Source organism: Zonotrichia albicollis, chromosome 3, assembly GCF_047830755.1.
Source record: "Zonotrichia albicollis isolate bZonAlb1 chromosome 3, bZonAlb1.hap1, whole genome shotgun sequence".
Lineage (NCBI taxonomy): Eukaryota > Metazoa > Chordata > Aves > Passeriformes > Passerellidae > Zonotrichia > Zonotrichia albicollis.
In genome coordinates, this window is record NC_133821.1 from 47,452,542 (window position 1) to 47,466,970 (window position 14,429).

At 37.5% G+C, this 14,429-nt stretch overlaps 1 protein-coding gene across 8 annotated transcripts in view; it reads left to right on the forward strand.

Moving 5' to 3' along the window:
• LTBP1 (latent transforming growth factor beta binding protein 1) overlaps nt 1–14,429 on the forward strand; it is a 188,828-nt gene that overhangs the window by 75,362 nt on the left and 99,037 nt on the right. For 7 of the 8 annotated variants that reach the window (XM_074537316.1, XM_074537315.1, XM_074537317.1 and 4 more), the window contains 2 exons: nt 7,946–8,170; nt 11,534–11,811. In XM_074537316.1, the coding sequence (XP_074393417.1) occupies nt 7,946–8,170; nt 11,534–11,811 (503 nt within the window). The remainder of the gene's footprint in view (nt 1–7,945; nt 8,171–11,533; nt 11,812–14,429) is intronic. The other variant, XM_074537319.1, reaches the window with a different exon arrangement.

Sequence of the window (14,429 nt, forward strand, 5' to 3'; positions counted from 1 at the left end):
ACAGCCGCTCACTTCCTCATCAGTGGGACTGGGGAGAGAATCGGGAGGGTAAAAGCTGGAAAACTCTTGGGCTGAGATGAAGGACTTCAATAGAGAAAGCAGAAAGCCATGCATGCAAGCAATGTAAAACTAGGAATTAATTCACTGCTTCCCATGGGCAGACAGGTGTTCAGTCCCTCCCAAGAGAGCAGGACTTCATCACATTTTGTAACAGTGACTTAGGAAGACAAATACCATTGGCCCGAATGTCCCTCCCTTCCTCCTCCTCCCCAGCTTTTTGCACTGAGCATGATGTTATATGGTCCAGAATATCCCTCTGGTCATTTGGGGTCACCAGTCCTGGCTGTGTCTCCTCTCAGTTTCCTGTGCATCCCCAGCCTCTTTGCCTGCGTGGAAGTGTGCGAAGAAGAAAAGGCCTTGGCTCTGTGTAAGCTCTGCTCAATAACTATCTCTACATTGTCAACACTATGGTCAGCACAAACCCAAACCACAGCCCCATACCAGACACTGTGAAGAAAATTAACTCTACCCCAGCTGAAGCTAGCACATCAGCTTAAATATCCATTATTCAGATGCCAGAAATTGTAAGGGTGCAGATGTCCCTGGCCAGTGTCAGCTTTACTACTTCTGTGGTCTTCAGAGCCTTTGCATAACACAGGCATGGCCAGTGTTTCTCAGAAGGTGTTGCTGTGTTGTCTGGTGACAATCAAGTAGTCAGATGTCTAGGAGCAGCTCTTTTCTCTGCCTTTTGCTACTGGCTGTTACTCCATGTGAGAGTCCAGTCTGCTTTTTGGAAATGGCCTAATAGGACAATAGGTGTCAGAGCAGAGAAATCAGTTCACTGATGTCTTCAGATTGTAATAGTGCATGAGCAATGACAGCCCAGTCTCATTACGGTGAAATTACTCATTAATCCTGTTGTCCTTAAAGGTGGGTAGGGCTGCTCAGCTGGCACCTGAAGGGAAGAATATAGTCTGGAAGGATCCTGTAGCAATAAAGATGCTTGTTCTTCTTTTTTACCTGTCCTTCTCTTGAATTCTTGTTCTATTGAAAATGGGTATGTTTCAGCAGCATTAACTAATACATATTGGTATTACACATGCTCAGGCACATGAAACACTATACAGAAGGGTAAGCCTTAAAAACCCTGGGAATGTAGGAAGGGTGGTTTTCATCTGACACCATGCACTTGATGTCAGTATTCCTACTTTGATGATGGCAACTAAGAAGTTATTCAGGACTGCTTAAATTGATACCTATAAAGTTTTTATACTGCAGCATGCTTGTTTTAAGCAAGGGTGCAAACTTGTTACCCTTTCAAAGGCAGCTTTTTCTAGTTATTTTATTTCTGAGGAAAATAAATATCAATATGCTAGAAATCCAAAAAAGTGTCTGGAATGGCTTTTTTGTATGTGTTAGTATCATTCTCAAAGGTCTGACCATTTGTAAAGCAATAATTCCTGATAAACAGCAACTGGTGGGAGTTTTTGTTAGTATGAGTCTAAGCCTAACTGTTGTGATATACTCAGTACATCAGGGAGATGTCCAATAAAGTCAATAAATTTGCCACCTTTGATTAGTGTAGTAGTGACAAAGATGACTCCTTAGCAGTGTCTCCTTTCATCTCAAAATAGTGTCTGAATCATCTCAGACATTGAGAATATTAGAAGCAGAGTTAGCAAGGATTGACTAAGCATCATGCCTGTTAGTAAGAATCCTCCTGTCAATCATTTTGCAACTACCATAAATTTTGCTATACCCTTTCTATATTGAGTAAGCACAGCTTTAGGCCATTTTCTGTGCCACACCATACATTGAATTTTTCTGATAGTATATTTGAATATTCTAAGACTGTTTTTCATCCATCCTGTTATTTCCAGACTGTAACAATAAGAGTTTTATTGGAAGCTGTTGGTCAGATGGTGATCATGTCAGGCACCTACACAACAGGTGTAGGACACATCTGAAGATAGTTGGCTTATCACATGAGTTTGGGAAGATGTGATACAGGGCCAATGAGACTCCCATCCCATTGGGACCCACAAAGAGAGATGAATGAAATACCTGGGGACATACTGGATGTCTCTTGGTTGAATTTTTGTGTACACATCTTTAAGCTGTGTACTTGAATATGTACATCCAGCTTTTCTTCTTGAGTTGTTTTAAAGCCCTGAGTTTAAAGTGGAGGAACACAGAAGTAGTACAGTGAAATTATCTAGTGCATGTTCATTCTGGATTTCTTGCTGATCATGATGCTCACTCAAAAGTATCTCTATAACATATTGCAGCCTTGTCCTTTATGATCTGAACTTGCTCCCCAAATTTCAGTATCAGGATGTTCCATAGTTGACAGTGTAGCCTCCATTAGCTCCAGAATGAAATAGCACCACAAAGCTTGCTTATTTGGGCAGTAATTTGGTTAAATTTTTTGGTTAAATAGCAGTTTTTATGATTCCATTCCCAAGTGGGGGGTGCATTACTTTTTTTTTAAGATCTCTTGGTAACATTAGTTCAAAACTAAGGCAGATTGTAATGAAGTCAGTAGCCATGTTTATTTGCAATAGCTGAGAACCCACTTCAGGAGCTGTGTATTTTTTTATCATACAATTAGGTTTGAGCTGGGCTCCTGTTCAAAGTTTTTCCCTGCAGTGTTGCAGATTTTACCTCTTTCCAGAAGAAACCTCTTAAGTGCCTTCAGTATCATGGTCATGTAACTAGGCCAGTCACAGGAGCAGGGCATCACTTCACTGTTTTTAGTGGTGTGACAGAGGTGTTTCAGTATTTTAGGAGCAGAAAAAGTCATACTTATATCTGGTGCTGGAGCTCTTGCTGTCAGATCTACTTTTTAAAATTGCTTTTCCTTGTTGTAATGGAATGTTTAATATTAAAAGGCAAAATATAAACATTAGGATAAATTCAGAAGTGAATGCAGATGTATTATAGTCTTAAGGGCACTTAAAGATTTTCTTTTCTCCCTTTGCATCCCCAAGCACAAGTTTGTGATATCAAGAGTATCTGAATTCTACTAAAGTAATGAAATAATTTATTTATCTTTTTAACTTGCAACTTCTTTACATAATATCTCTGAATTACAACCAGAAATTGGAAGAGAAAAGAGTTTAGGATCGATTAGTTAGAAAGTTGGGGTACCACTAGTTAAGAAAAAAAGGGAAAAAAGGTAGGGAAGAGTCTAAACCAGAGAGATAGCATCACTGCTGTAGTTCACACCTCTGTGCATTTTGTCGGTTACTGTAGGAGTTGCTGCAATTATAAAGTGGAAATAAGTTTAGAGCAATTGTGCAGATCCCTCTGTGGCACCTCTGGGCTTCAACTTTTACCTAAAGCTTGTGGTGTTTCAGAGCACTGCATTATAAGAATGTTGCATATGGCAGTGTGACAATTTGCACTCAGTAGGTCTTTGTAGGAGTCCTGTGCTTCCTGTGCTTTCTGTGTGCTTAGTAACAGGGTGGATGAAAGATGCCCAAACAGCTGGGGGGCATGTAGTAATGCTGGATAACTGCAGTACTCAGAGACAAAATTAATCTGCTCTTTGTGATGCATCCAGTGGAAATACTGTAATCTACATGGGCAGTTCAAGGTTTTCCTTGGCAAGCCTAGTGGTGTGATTGAATAGTGCTTACGCTTGAATTGTTGATAGCATGTAAGTAGAAAAGGCAAAGAGTGATGAGGGAAACTCTCATGTTCCCTGAGGTGTAAAAGAAAAGGAATTTGGAGAGTCTGATGAGGAACATTTCAAAACCCATCTTCATTTTCTCTAACACTGGTTATAGGAAGGGAGTTTCCTTCCATCCTAAGGACTTGTTTGGGTAAGCATGGGCTATTTTTAAAGGATTAGGAGGCTTTAGGTGCTTGGAATTTGTTTTGTTACACATTGTTTTGATTAAATGAAAACATTTGGACTTGATTAAATTAGTTTATCTGGAGCTGTTTGAGGTTGTTTGAGTATCAAAAGCAAATTAGATTATGTAATTACATGAACAAACTGTATTTATCAGTGGTTTCCTAGCTGCTTTTTGATAATTTCATGCCCTGTACTAGTGTTTCCAACCCATAGCTGTGGCAGCTTTATTGGAATTCATCTTGCAAATGTTCTTTTTCTATGCATGAGAGTTGTTCAGAGTCTCTGTGGGGGCATCTGGGTGCACCTTCTCTGCCTGGCTCATTTTGAACAGTGATACTCAGCAAGAAAGCTTGCTATTACCAATTAAATGCCCAAGGATGGGAAGAATACTTAAAAGAGTTTGTGTTTTCTTAAACCTGTGTCCACATTTCTAAAGGATGTGTGCTCATTTATAGTAAAAAAACATAATTCAGCTTGTTCAATAATATGTTGGCTGTTCCTTAAGAGACCATTGAGAGATTTAGCTTACAGTAGACCTGAGTGAGGATATTGTTCCCTTTCTTAGATCCATTAATGCTTCCTTTGTTTAGTTTGTAAGATACCCACACATGAACTGAAATTTCTTCTTATCCTATGCAGACCTTTCTTCACATTTTTATCAAGGTCTGAGCTAGAGGGTTTCACTCTATAATGGATATTTTTATTTCTTCCATTTTCTTCTTTTCAGAGGAAATAGTAGCAGCCTAGTGAGAGTCAGGCTTCATTGTACCCTTTATCTGAATGTCCGTTGAGAACTTACATGCAAACCCAGCATCTTCAAATGGCCTCTCCCAAAAAGCATGGGTCTGGTTTTTGTCAGGAATGTCCCTTATGCCTCTGGCAGTATTCTGCCATTCTGTTTAGGTTTTTTTAGCCTCAATGACAAGACAAAACAAAGCAAAAAACTTACAGGAGAGGTTGAGCTGTTCAAACATACCCTGGCTTTAAGTCCTGTTTCTATCTTAAGTGGTCCTTTCCCTTGGGCTCTTTGGTCTTTGTTAAACAGAGATTCCCTGAACCTTGTTAAGGAAAAGCAGTGGTTCCTTCCTCTGCCTTTTTGAAGGTTTATGCTCCTCCAGCTCACTTTTCTCAAATGGTCTGTGCATATATTCCACTTCTAGTGAAGTTATGTGCCTGTGATTTCCAGCACCAGTGTAATAATCAAATGCAACCCCTTCTGGCCATAAACTACCTGAAGAAATCATGCAACAAGAGTGTGGGCTTACACCTATTTAAAATAATTAGAAATGTTATTTCAGTGCTGTGTGGATTTTTTATTTTTTATTTGGTCTTTGTTTTGAGGTTGTTTTTTTTTTAAGTTCTCAAAATATTTACCATTTGAGATTGTCAAGTTTTCAGTTTAGCCTGGAGATTACATCCTATTTGTTTTTGCATGGCTGACTTGAACTTACAATTGTATATTTCAGAATTTAGAATTTTTATTACAGAACTTTATATTCTCAGAATTCATTTCACGTATTCTCACTTAAACTACCTTTCTCATACATTAGGTCAGAGATGTAAATCAGTATCAGTTAACTGAGTGATTTACACCACATGATAATGTTGGAAGTTTTATCTCCTGTTATGTTTAAATACTGAGGCATTAAATATTCTTAATTATTTATGTCATACTAGACCTTTTAGTGTCATTTGTTTACACTTGTTTGCACAAATTATTTGGATGGATATCCAAAGCAAACAGTTATGAGAAGGAATATGAACCAGCTCTTTTCTGTTGGCATCTTCCTTCCCAGTACTTTTAGCACAAACTTATTGCTCAAAAACAAAGCTTTTCATGTGCCTATTCAATTACCACCAGATTCCTGCAGGAGAGGAACAGGTGAAGAGTACCTGGTGGTGCAGAGATACCCACATAACTTGGCCTTCTAGATGTCAATTGCTTTACAGGAACAGTAGCACAGAAGAAATTAATTTAAATGGGTAGAAATTCTGGACGTATTTATGTTGTTTAAAAGGTGGATTTTGCATGTTACCTTGTTGACTCAACACTGCAGTGAGGGGAAAGAAAATCTGTAGGGCAGACCTCTTGCACTCAAGGAATTCCACAGTGAAACTACTTTTGTTAACCTTTGTTTCACTGTACTTCCTTCAAACACCAAACTGCTCCTCCCTTAATGCTATTTCATATTGTTTCGTTGTGTGATTTTACTTTGCATGAAAACTGCCTTGGTGTTCAACCTCATTCAGGCACATCTTTAAAAGCACTAGAATTCTTTGTATGTTGTGTCTATTACAGTGCAGATGCTTTTTTGTGGCTGCTCAGGAAGAAATGGTACCAGAGAGAGAGGTGTCTGTCATGCTTTAGTCACTGCTGTGGTCAACCCTCCTTCATTTTGCTCTGAAGTCACAGCAGTTCTGTGAGGATGTCTTTTATACACTCAGATGAAGTCCCAACAAGGACTAGGACCCAAAAAAATAAGGCTTGTGCTGTCATAGGTAGCCTTCCAAGGCTGACTTAGTAGCATTAGCACAATGCTACAGCTTGAAGTACTTTCAGTCAGTTTATATTACATGTAAATATAAGATAAGACAAGAAAAATATTAAATATACTTTGCAGAGCACAGTGAAAAAACAATTCTGGCAGTTTGCATTGTGATGGACCTATCCAGCAATTGGGCACTGGCGTTCCACACCCTGTCCAGGCAATGTGAGGCTGCTCGGAGATGAGCCTGGCTGAGTGGGTGTTTCTTGAGCATTTCCTGGCCCAAGGGAATTGCACAGCTGGCTCAGAACTCCTTGGGCTGCTGAATGTTTTGCTTTGTCTTCTTGCAGCGCCCGACACACAGGCTCCTTTTCCAACACTGGCCTTCTATGGTATTCATAATAGTAATACCCTGTGGTTGTCCAGAGGTCACAGCAATTGGAGTAATGAACACTAGGTTCTAAATTACCTTGAATTATCTGCAGTTTGTTATTTTTATTGTAATTCATTAGAAACCAAGCAATACCAATCCAGCAAAATGCCATGATTACTGTAAACGTTCTTATTTTTTAAAGTCAGAAACTTATCTTAAATCTGACAAATGGATACTGAGCTCTATTTCACAAATACTATTTGATTACTGACAAAAATGACCTTTGTTTGTCTTGAACAAAAACTTATGGTATTTTTACTGTTGTTTTCACATCGTTTAGTTCTTGGAAATTCTGACAGCTCGTTTACATTGTGATTGATTATAGCATCCCACATTATATTTTCGGAAAGTGCTGAACCATGCCTATTACTGCCTGTATCTCTGAGTTGAGAAGTATTTTTCATTTGATGTCGACATTTTTCATGTTTCATCTGATAATTTATATTGCTGTAAATGTGCAAGTGCCAGCTAGCACAGAAATAATTATCCTTGTCTTATATTGGAGTTACAAGGTTTTAATGCTTTGGAGTTTGTCTATGAAATAATTTCAGTTGAATCTCTTGATATTTTATGATCTTTATGGGTGGATAAAATTTAGCTTCTTTTATCTGAAAAATAAATGTTAAGCACAAATCTAGATCCTCTGCAAGAAATAGTTTTCTAGAGAACAGCCAAGACTTAAAAGTCAAAATGGAAAATTTGTCCCCAGTACTTTCTGTTCTCGGGTGAGTTTATTCAGACTTCCAGGAAAGGGTAAGTAGTCCAGGATTTTCAGAAACAGGTGGCTAACAAATAAGAGTATCTGTACCAAAGTGTGAGTAAGAGATGTAGCCAGACACCATATTAGTTTAGTGTCTGTCTTAATAGCATCATGAAATTAAAAAAATAGCTTGGATGTCTGAGGAAAGAATTGTTTTCTGTTTGTCATGCAGAGAAGATGCAAACGAGGCAGAGGTCAGAGATCACAAGGAGGGGAAGGGAAATGGTTCTACCTCAAGGCACTTAGAAGTGCATGTCAGATGGATAGTCCTTCCTCAGATGTCTGAATGAAGAACAAAGCTCTGCAACCCTATTCCTTTCCTCTTCAATTTGTGCATGATATGTGGTCAGATAATACTAAAGGTAAAGTCATTAACAACTTTTTTATTTCTGTTTTCATTTCAGTTATTTGCCACCTTCCATGCATGAATGGAGGCCAGTGTAGTTCTAGAGATAAATGCCAGTGCCCTCCTAATTACACTGGTAAACTTTGCCAGATTCCTGTGCAGACTGCCAGTTCTCCAAAACTCTACCATCACCCGCAACAGGTGAACAAGGCTGTAGGATCACAAGTTATCCACTCTACTCATACTTTACCACTGACAATGTCTGGACAGCAAGGTGTAAAAGGTAACTTCTTTCTTAATAGGTATTTTTAACTTGTCGGTTTGAATGAATTATGTTGAGTAGTCAACCAGTAACAATAGTGCTACATCTACACATATCAAATATTGACACCGCAACTTGAATCATGAGCTCACCAGAATGTGAGCATATTTTCCTCAATGACTGAAACAATAAGAAATAACTGTTATTGAAAAGAGGTTGTCGGTAAATTTACTTTGCTTTATGGCACAATTTAATGCAAATTGCAGAGTCAAGGGAAAATGCAGGGGATTTCTTCTAGAAGTGTAGACCTGTTTAAAAAGACCATGATTGTGGCTGAGCAGACTAAATTGCAGTGTACCTAGACAGTTGCAAGTGATTCCATGGTTACTAATGGAGAGAAGAGACCATGCTTTTCAACATAAAAAATCTTAAATGTAAAGTAAAATTAAAGATACAAGCCATATTTATCTTGCGTGACTTAGTAGAGTCTTAAAAGTTAGTTTTGTGGGGAACTATTTAGGGTAGATAGGCCATGATATGATTCACTTAAATGGAACATTCCTTCTGGGTCAAATAACAATATCATTAAAAAATTTTTTTAAATAGTGTGGTTTTCCTGCTGCTAATGCTGTGAAGAAAACAGCATTTAAGTCTGAAATGCATTAAAGTCTGAAGCATGAAAGTTCATTCAGCTTTGGATTACTGTTTTCTCTCATACTTTTGTTGTGAGGTGAAAACTTCTGATTACTTTGAAGAGAAGTGTTGGATTTATTTCTTGTGTCCTATGGGTCTAGGTAGTATTTTATCTGGGTGCGATCTTGTCCACATAAAGTGATTTTCAAGCATCAAATATTGTATGTATTTCCAGTATATTTCACAAGTGCTTGTTAGATGTTGGCAGAAAAATTATCCAAAGAATTCACCGACACAGAGCATGCCTTCCCCTGCAACTCAGATTCTCAACCTAGGACCTTATGTGAATTTTGTTTGCTTCTTTGAATTGCCAGATTGATTTTTGGTCAAGGGTCATTTTAAAATTACTTCTTCAAGGTTGGTATCTCTGAATAAAAAGAAAATATATCAGGAAAGACATGAGGAGGCTCAGTCACTGGCAAATAGTTTTGGAATAACTTTGCTAAAAGATACTTATGATAAATATAATCTAATGTAGTAATTCTGTATTCAGAAGAGGACAGAGCTGTGAAGGAACTGTTGACAGTGTCCTGGAAATGGCAGTGTTTTATAAGTACTTTTGAGTACCTCATCCATCTGAAGAAGAGAATATAATTACCAAAACATTTAGCAAAACATCAGTTTATTTCTCTGCCTATGTAATTCCAGATGAAATAATTTGAGACAATACCATGGACCACAACCCCCAAAATTTTCATACATAGTTATTCTTCAAATTCTCTCCTAAAATGCACAATAGGTTTCTCATTGCTAAAGAGTCTGACCTCTTGAATATTTTTTCCTGACCTTCAAATCCTCATAGGAATCATTAGCAGTCACAATGCCTTTTCTTCTCTTTACGTGTCCAAATGTGGACATTGGATTGTTGAGAGATGAATATTTTATTTCTTTAAAGGAAAGAATAAAACAATTCATCCTGAAATGGCTGGCAAAAATAAAAATGAGCACATCTAGGCAGTGATCCAAGGCCTGGAGAGGATAGTGACAATAATACTGCATGGGAGAACCCAGCCTAAAATTGATGTTTTCAGCATCTGAACATCTCTGGATGGATTGAGAAACTAAAGCAGAGAAGTTCAGTGATTTCTTTTGAGAAACTATATTTTTGAATCATTATTTCTTTTGAATCACTGTATTTTTTAGATTTAGCAACTAGAGAAACTAGTTGAAGGGATCCCTCTTCATACATAAAAATATTGAGTTTTGTTAGTTTTGTTCTTTTTACAGACAGACTAGGCTGTCTTGTCTTGCCCTCCAAACCCAGTCTAACAGCCTGGAAAGGACCTCACTGCTTCTGCTTGTAACACTGAAGCTTTCCCCTGGGGGTTTGCCCCGGCAGACCTCATGTAGGTGTACATTTTGCTTGTGGGTTGTTTTCAGCTACAGGCAAGATCTTTACCCTGCAGCCATATTCTACTGACTTTCTACCATCTTCTTCCTGATGTTTCTGTCCGAGTACATTGACAATTTTCATAAATGAAACAATGCAGTCAGTGTAAAAATAAGCCTGTTTCTTTTAAGGAAGTCTTGTGTGAGACCAATTAATACCAATTATATGCATAGAGAAATGAAAATGTCAAAAACCAAAAGCACTTCCTCCAAAATACTATAATTTTAAAGTAGCTCCAATAAATGACATATGCCTCCTGAGGATTAGAGCTGAAATTACCTAATCAAGTTCTAAAGAACAGTTCAAACTTCAGGAGACAAGGAGATAATCCAGAAGACTGAACAATGCAGTGTGCATCATAGAGAAAGCTGTATCAAATGGTATTTTTTGGTTCTTGATGTTTGGAAGGGGGGCTGCCTCTGATGGATTGTGTGGCCTCAGGCAGCCTTTGCAGTACTCACTGACAAGAGAGGCCCAGCCAGACACAGGAAATGCTAACTTACCTATGCAGCTTTACAAACTCCATGGCTTGTTACACACCTCTCCTCCCTGCCCACCCCAGTAATTTGATTTATTTTAAAGGGTATTTTGTGTTCCAGTGAAAAGAGGCTTAAGGGTCACAAGCAGTTCTGTGCAGGTTGCATTGACTGGAGGGTCTCAGTCTACATACCCAGACTTAAAACTGCAACCATATTTAAAAATGGAAGTGTCTGAAAATCATTTCCTCCCCCTTTATCTGCCAAACCCTGAATTCAAAGTTCAACAAAGGGAGTGGTGATTTTAGATGGTTGAGATGCTGGCAGCTCTTGCAGGGGCGAACTTGGGACTTGGCAGGTACATAAAGATGAAGAGATGAAATCTGAAGCTTTTTCTGTGTTCCAGAGAAAGATGATGGATCTGAAAATGAAAATAAAGCTTACTATATATCCAAAAATAACCTAGTAGAGTATGAATTCTGGAACTTTGAACGGGATTCTTATTACACAGTATGACCACAAATATTAATGTCATACCAGCCAATTTGGACATCCATGTTTATCTAGCAGTCTTTACAATCCTATAATGTTGTTCTTTCTTTCATGAAGATTTTTCATTTTCTTGATTTGTTAATGAGACTTGATGTGTTCTTTAGCCTTCCCTCTAACCTCCAAATTTGGGCTTCATTTATATTTCAGTCACTTCAAGGCACTCTGTAAAAATTCTGATTGACAAAAAAGAAATGTCTTAGAGGTGCCTAAGATGTCTTTTTCACATATTTTATTACCAATTTGTCTTATGTGTTTTTCCTTCAATTATTTTAGTGAAGTTCCCTCCTAACATAGTGAATATCCATGTGAAACATCCCCCTGAAGCCTCAGTTCAGATCCATCAAGTGTCAAGGATTGACAGCACATCAACAGGACAAAAAGCGAAAGTACCTCAGCCAGTACATCCACAGGTCTCTTACCAAGGTCTTCCATACCAGAAGACCCAGAAAGGACATACAACTTACACAAATCAACAACCCATTCCTCATATGTTTCCTGTTTCAGTTAAAACTCAGCTTGGGCGCTGCTTTCAGGAGACTGTTGGGACACAGGTAAGAAATGCTTGCTAAGGCTTGCTGAGACAGGTAGCTTTAAAACTCTATTATAAAGGAATGAAAAAAAAATCAAAAAATCCAGCAATTGGAGGGAAAGGACACATTTGACGTTCTTTTCTGCAAGACAATTATTTTGAGAATGTAACATTTTTATTAAGTAACAATTTTCTGAACCTCTTTCTCCTTTAAGATAATGTCTTTGTTTTCTGTGGACTTGGGTCCCTGACATTTTGGTTTCAATTATTTTTTCCATAGCTTTTTCTTTTTCTCATGGAAATTCCTATTCAGCAATTTTATATGTTTTACAGTATTTGAGACTAATATTTTGAGTCTGTTGAGACTAATATTTTGAGTCTGACCATTGAATGGGTAGAAAAATCATGAAAGCCAACTGATTGTTCACTAGAACATTAAAACCTTAGTTCACTTAAAAATACTGTGTTCATATAATGTTTTTCATATGACTATTCAAAATTGTGTATCTTCTTTCAATCCTGAAAGCATTTTAATAGTAACATGTGGTTTTATATTTGCATATATATTTGAATATATATATATTGAGATTATAAAGATATGTGAAAAGATGATTAAGAAGTCAGTAACATCCTGTTATTTATTGCTTATTACATTTCTGAAATGTGGCTTTTCAGATCAAATATCTTTAAGGTGAATGCATGCCTCAGACTGCAATAATGTGTGAGGTTTCAGGAAAAATCGCTCATTTTGGGACGTAATGTTAGAGAATAGGCACATTATTTTTCAGGCTAAAAAATACTTTATGACTCTATCGTTGAAGGTGTGAATTTTAAGTTTATCACAAAGGTTGCGTTGCTTTTGGTCCTTCCAGTAATATGCACTTAAAGTTAGCCAATTTTCAAGCATCAAATATTGTATGTATTTCCAGTGTATTTCACAAATACTTGCTAGATATTGGCAGCAAAATTATCCAAAGAATTCACTGGGACAGAGCATGCCTTCCACTCAAATGGACATCACCCATCGCTCCTGAGATGGAAGAGTGGCACAAAATGCCCTTTACAAGTGTTTCTTCTGGCTGTTTCTTCCAGCTGAGAGTGAATTTTTTAAAGGCTCTTAAGTTCTGTACAACCCTTGCCTTCACCCCACAGAAAAAAGAGGGAAGAGACCTCAATCCCTTACTCACAGATGGGCAAGGAGTTTGGAAAGGATCAGCAATGGGGAAGAGACAGGAGCAGGAGTAGGATGCAGTCAGAAGCAGGGTGAAGGTGACGTAGTTGTCAGCCCCTCAGGTACTGAACTCCACCTGTATGGGCACAATGTTGAACTTGAAATCAAAGTTCCTTAGTCTCAGTCTCCTGACATCTCTAATAAGAAGTTGACCTGAGGATACTTAAAAGTAATCCATTCTGCAAAATGCAATGGAAGAAGTTAATTTAAATTCAATTTGGTTGTTGCATACCAAAGATTTTTTTAGAAGACCAGAGTTAAGTTTGCATATGGAACATTAAAGGCTAGACTTTACTAATTTTCAGATGATTGGTTTGGGATCTGCAGTTTTAATTTACTCTGGCGAGTTCTTCATGATTGTCTGTTTCAAGCATATTAAAATTTTCATTTTTCTTTTTCAACAAGTGTTAAAGCATATGAACTTTCAAATGAAAGTTCATGGGTTTTACATGAAAAAATATAACAGGACCTGTGTTTACAACCATTTATCTCTATTTCCTAAAATGGTCAATCTAAAAAGCATGGCATCCTAATGTGCGATCCTAAAAATCTGGAAATAAGTGTGATAATTAATAGTTGCTTATTATTTTTTGATATTTCTCTTTGTACTCATAGATAAAGGAATACAAAGTTACTTCCTTGGTCTTACACTTTGCAATGGGTGCCCTTTTATCTCCTATCTCATTTTAAAGGGGGAGAAAAGGGAAAATAAGCTTGCATTACCGTAATGTCTGACTTGCAATCTTACTAAATGCTTAGTCACCAATTTTTATAACTTTTTTTTCAGTATTTCCCTGGAAATACTCAAGAAAGGGTGCTGCCTCCTAGTTTAGAACAGTGCATGTTCTCAGTTTTTACAGATTTCATTGATCAGTGTCCATCTTGAAGAAGAGCATAGTAAGGATTTCAGAGGCATTCTGTTACAGTGATGGTTCAATTTAGAATTGGAGTTGTAGAATGGCATTTTGTAGAACATTAATTTAAGACCTTGCCATAAATATAGATCTAAGTGACTCATTTACCTTTCAATTTGAATCTGAAATGTTATTGTTTTTTTGAAGCCAGTCAATGCTTGTTATTTATGTTAAATATGCCTTGAACTGGGAAAGGCAGCTTTTTTTTGAAGTGCTTAATAGACCTACTCTTAAAGAATTAGGTTTTCAGTTTCTTTCATATTTGCTTTGCTGTGTCTGTGGGTTCTCTCTGTTTATTCAGATGCAATACTAAAATGAGCTTTCCCTATTAGTAGCCATGTGTTGCAGGTCCTTTCTGGAGTTGATGCTGGATAATTTTGATACCCATACTTAGCTCAACAATCATCGGTGTTTATGCATTTTTTTGCAGGGTGGATTGTGTATTTGGCTTCAGAAATGTTTTATTAAATATCCTGGGATCCTGAGACGACTTTA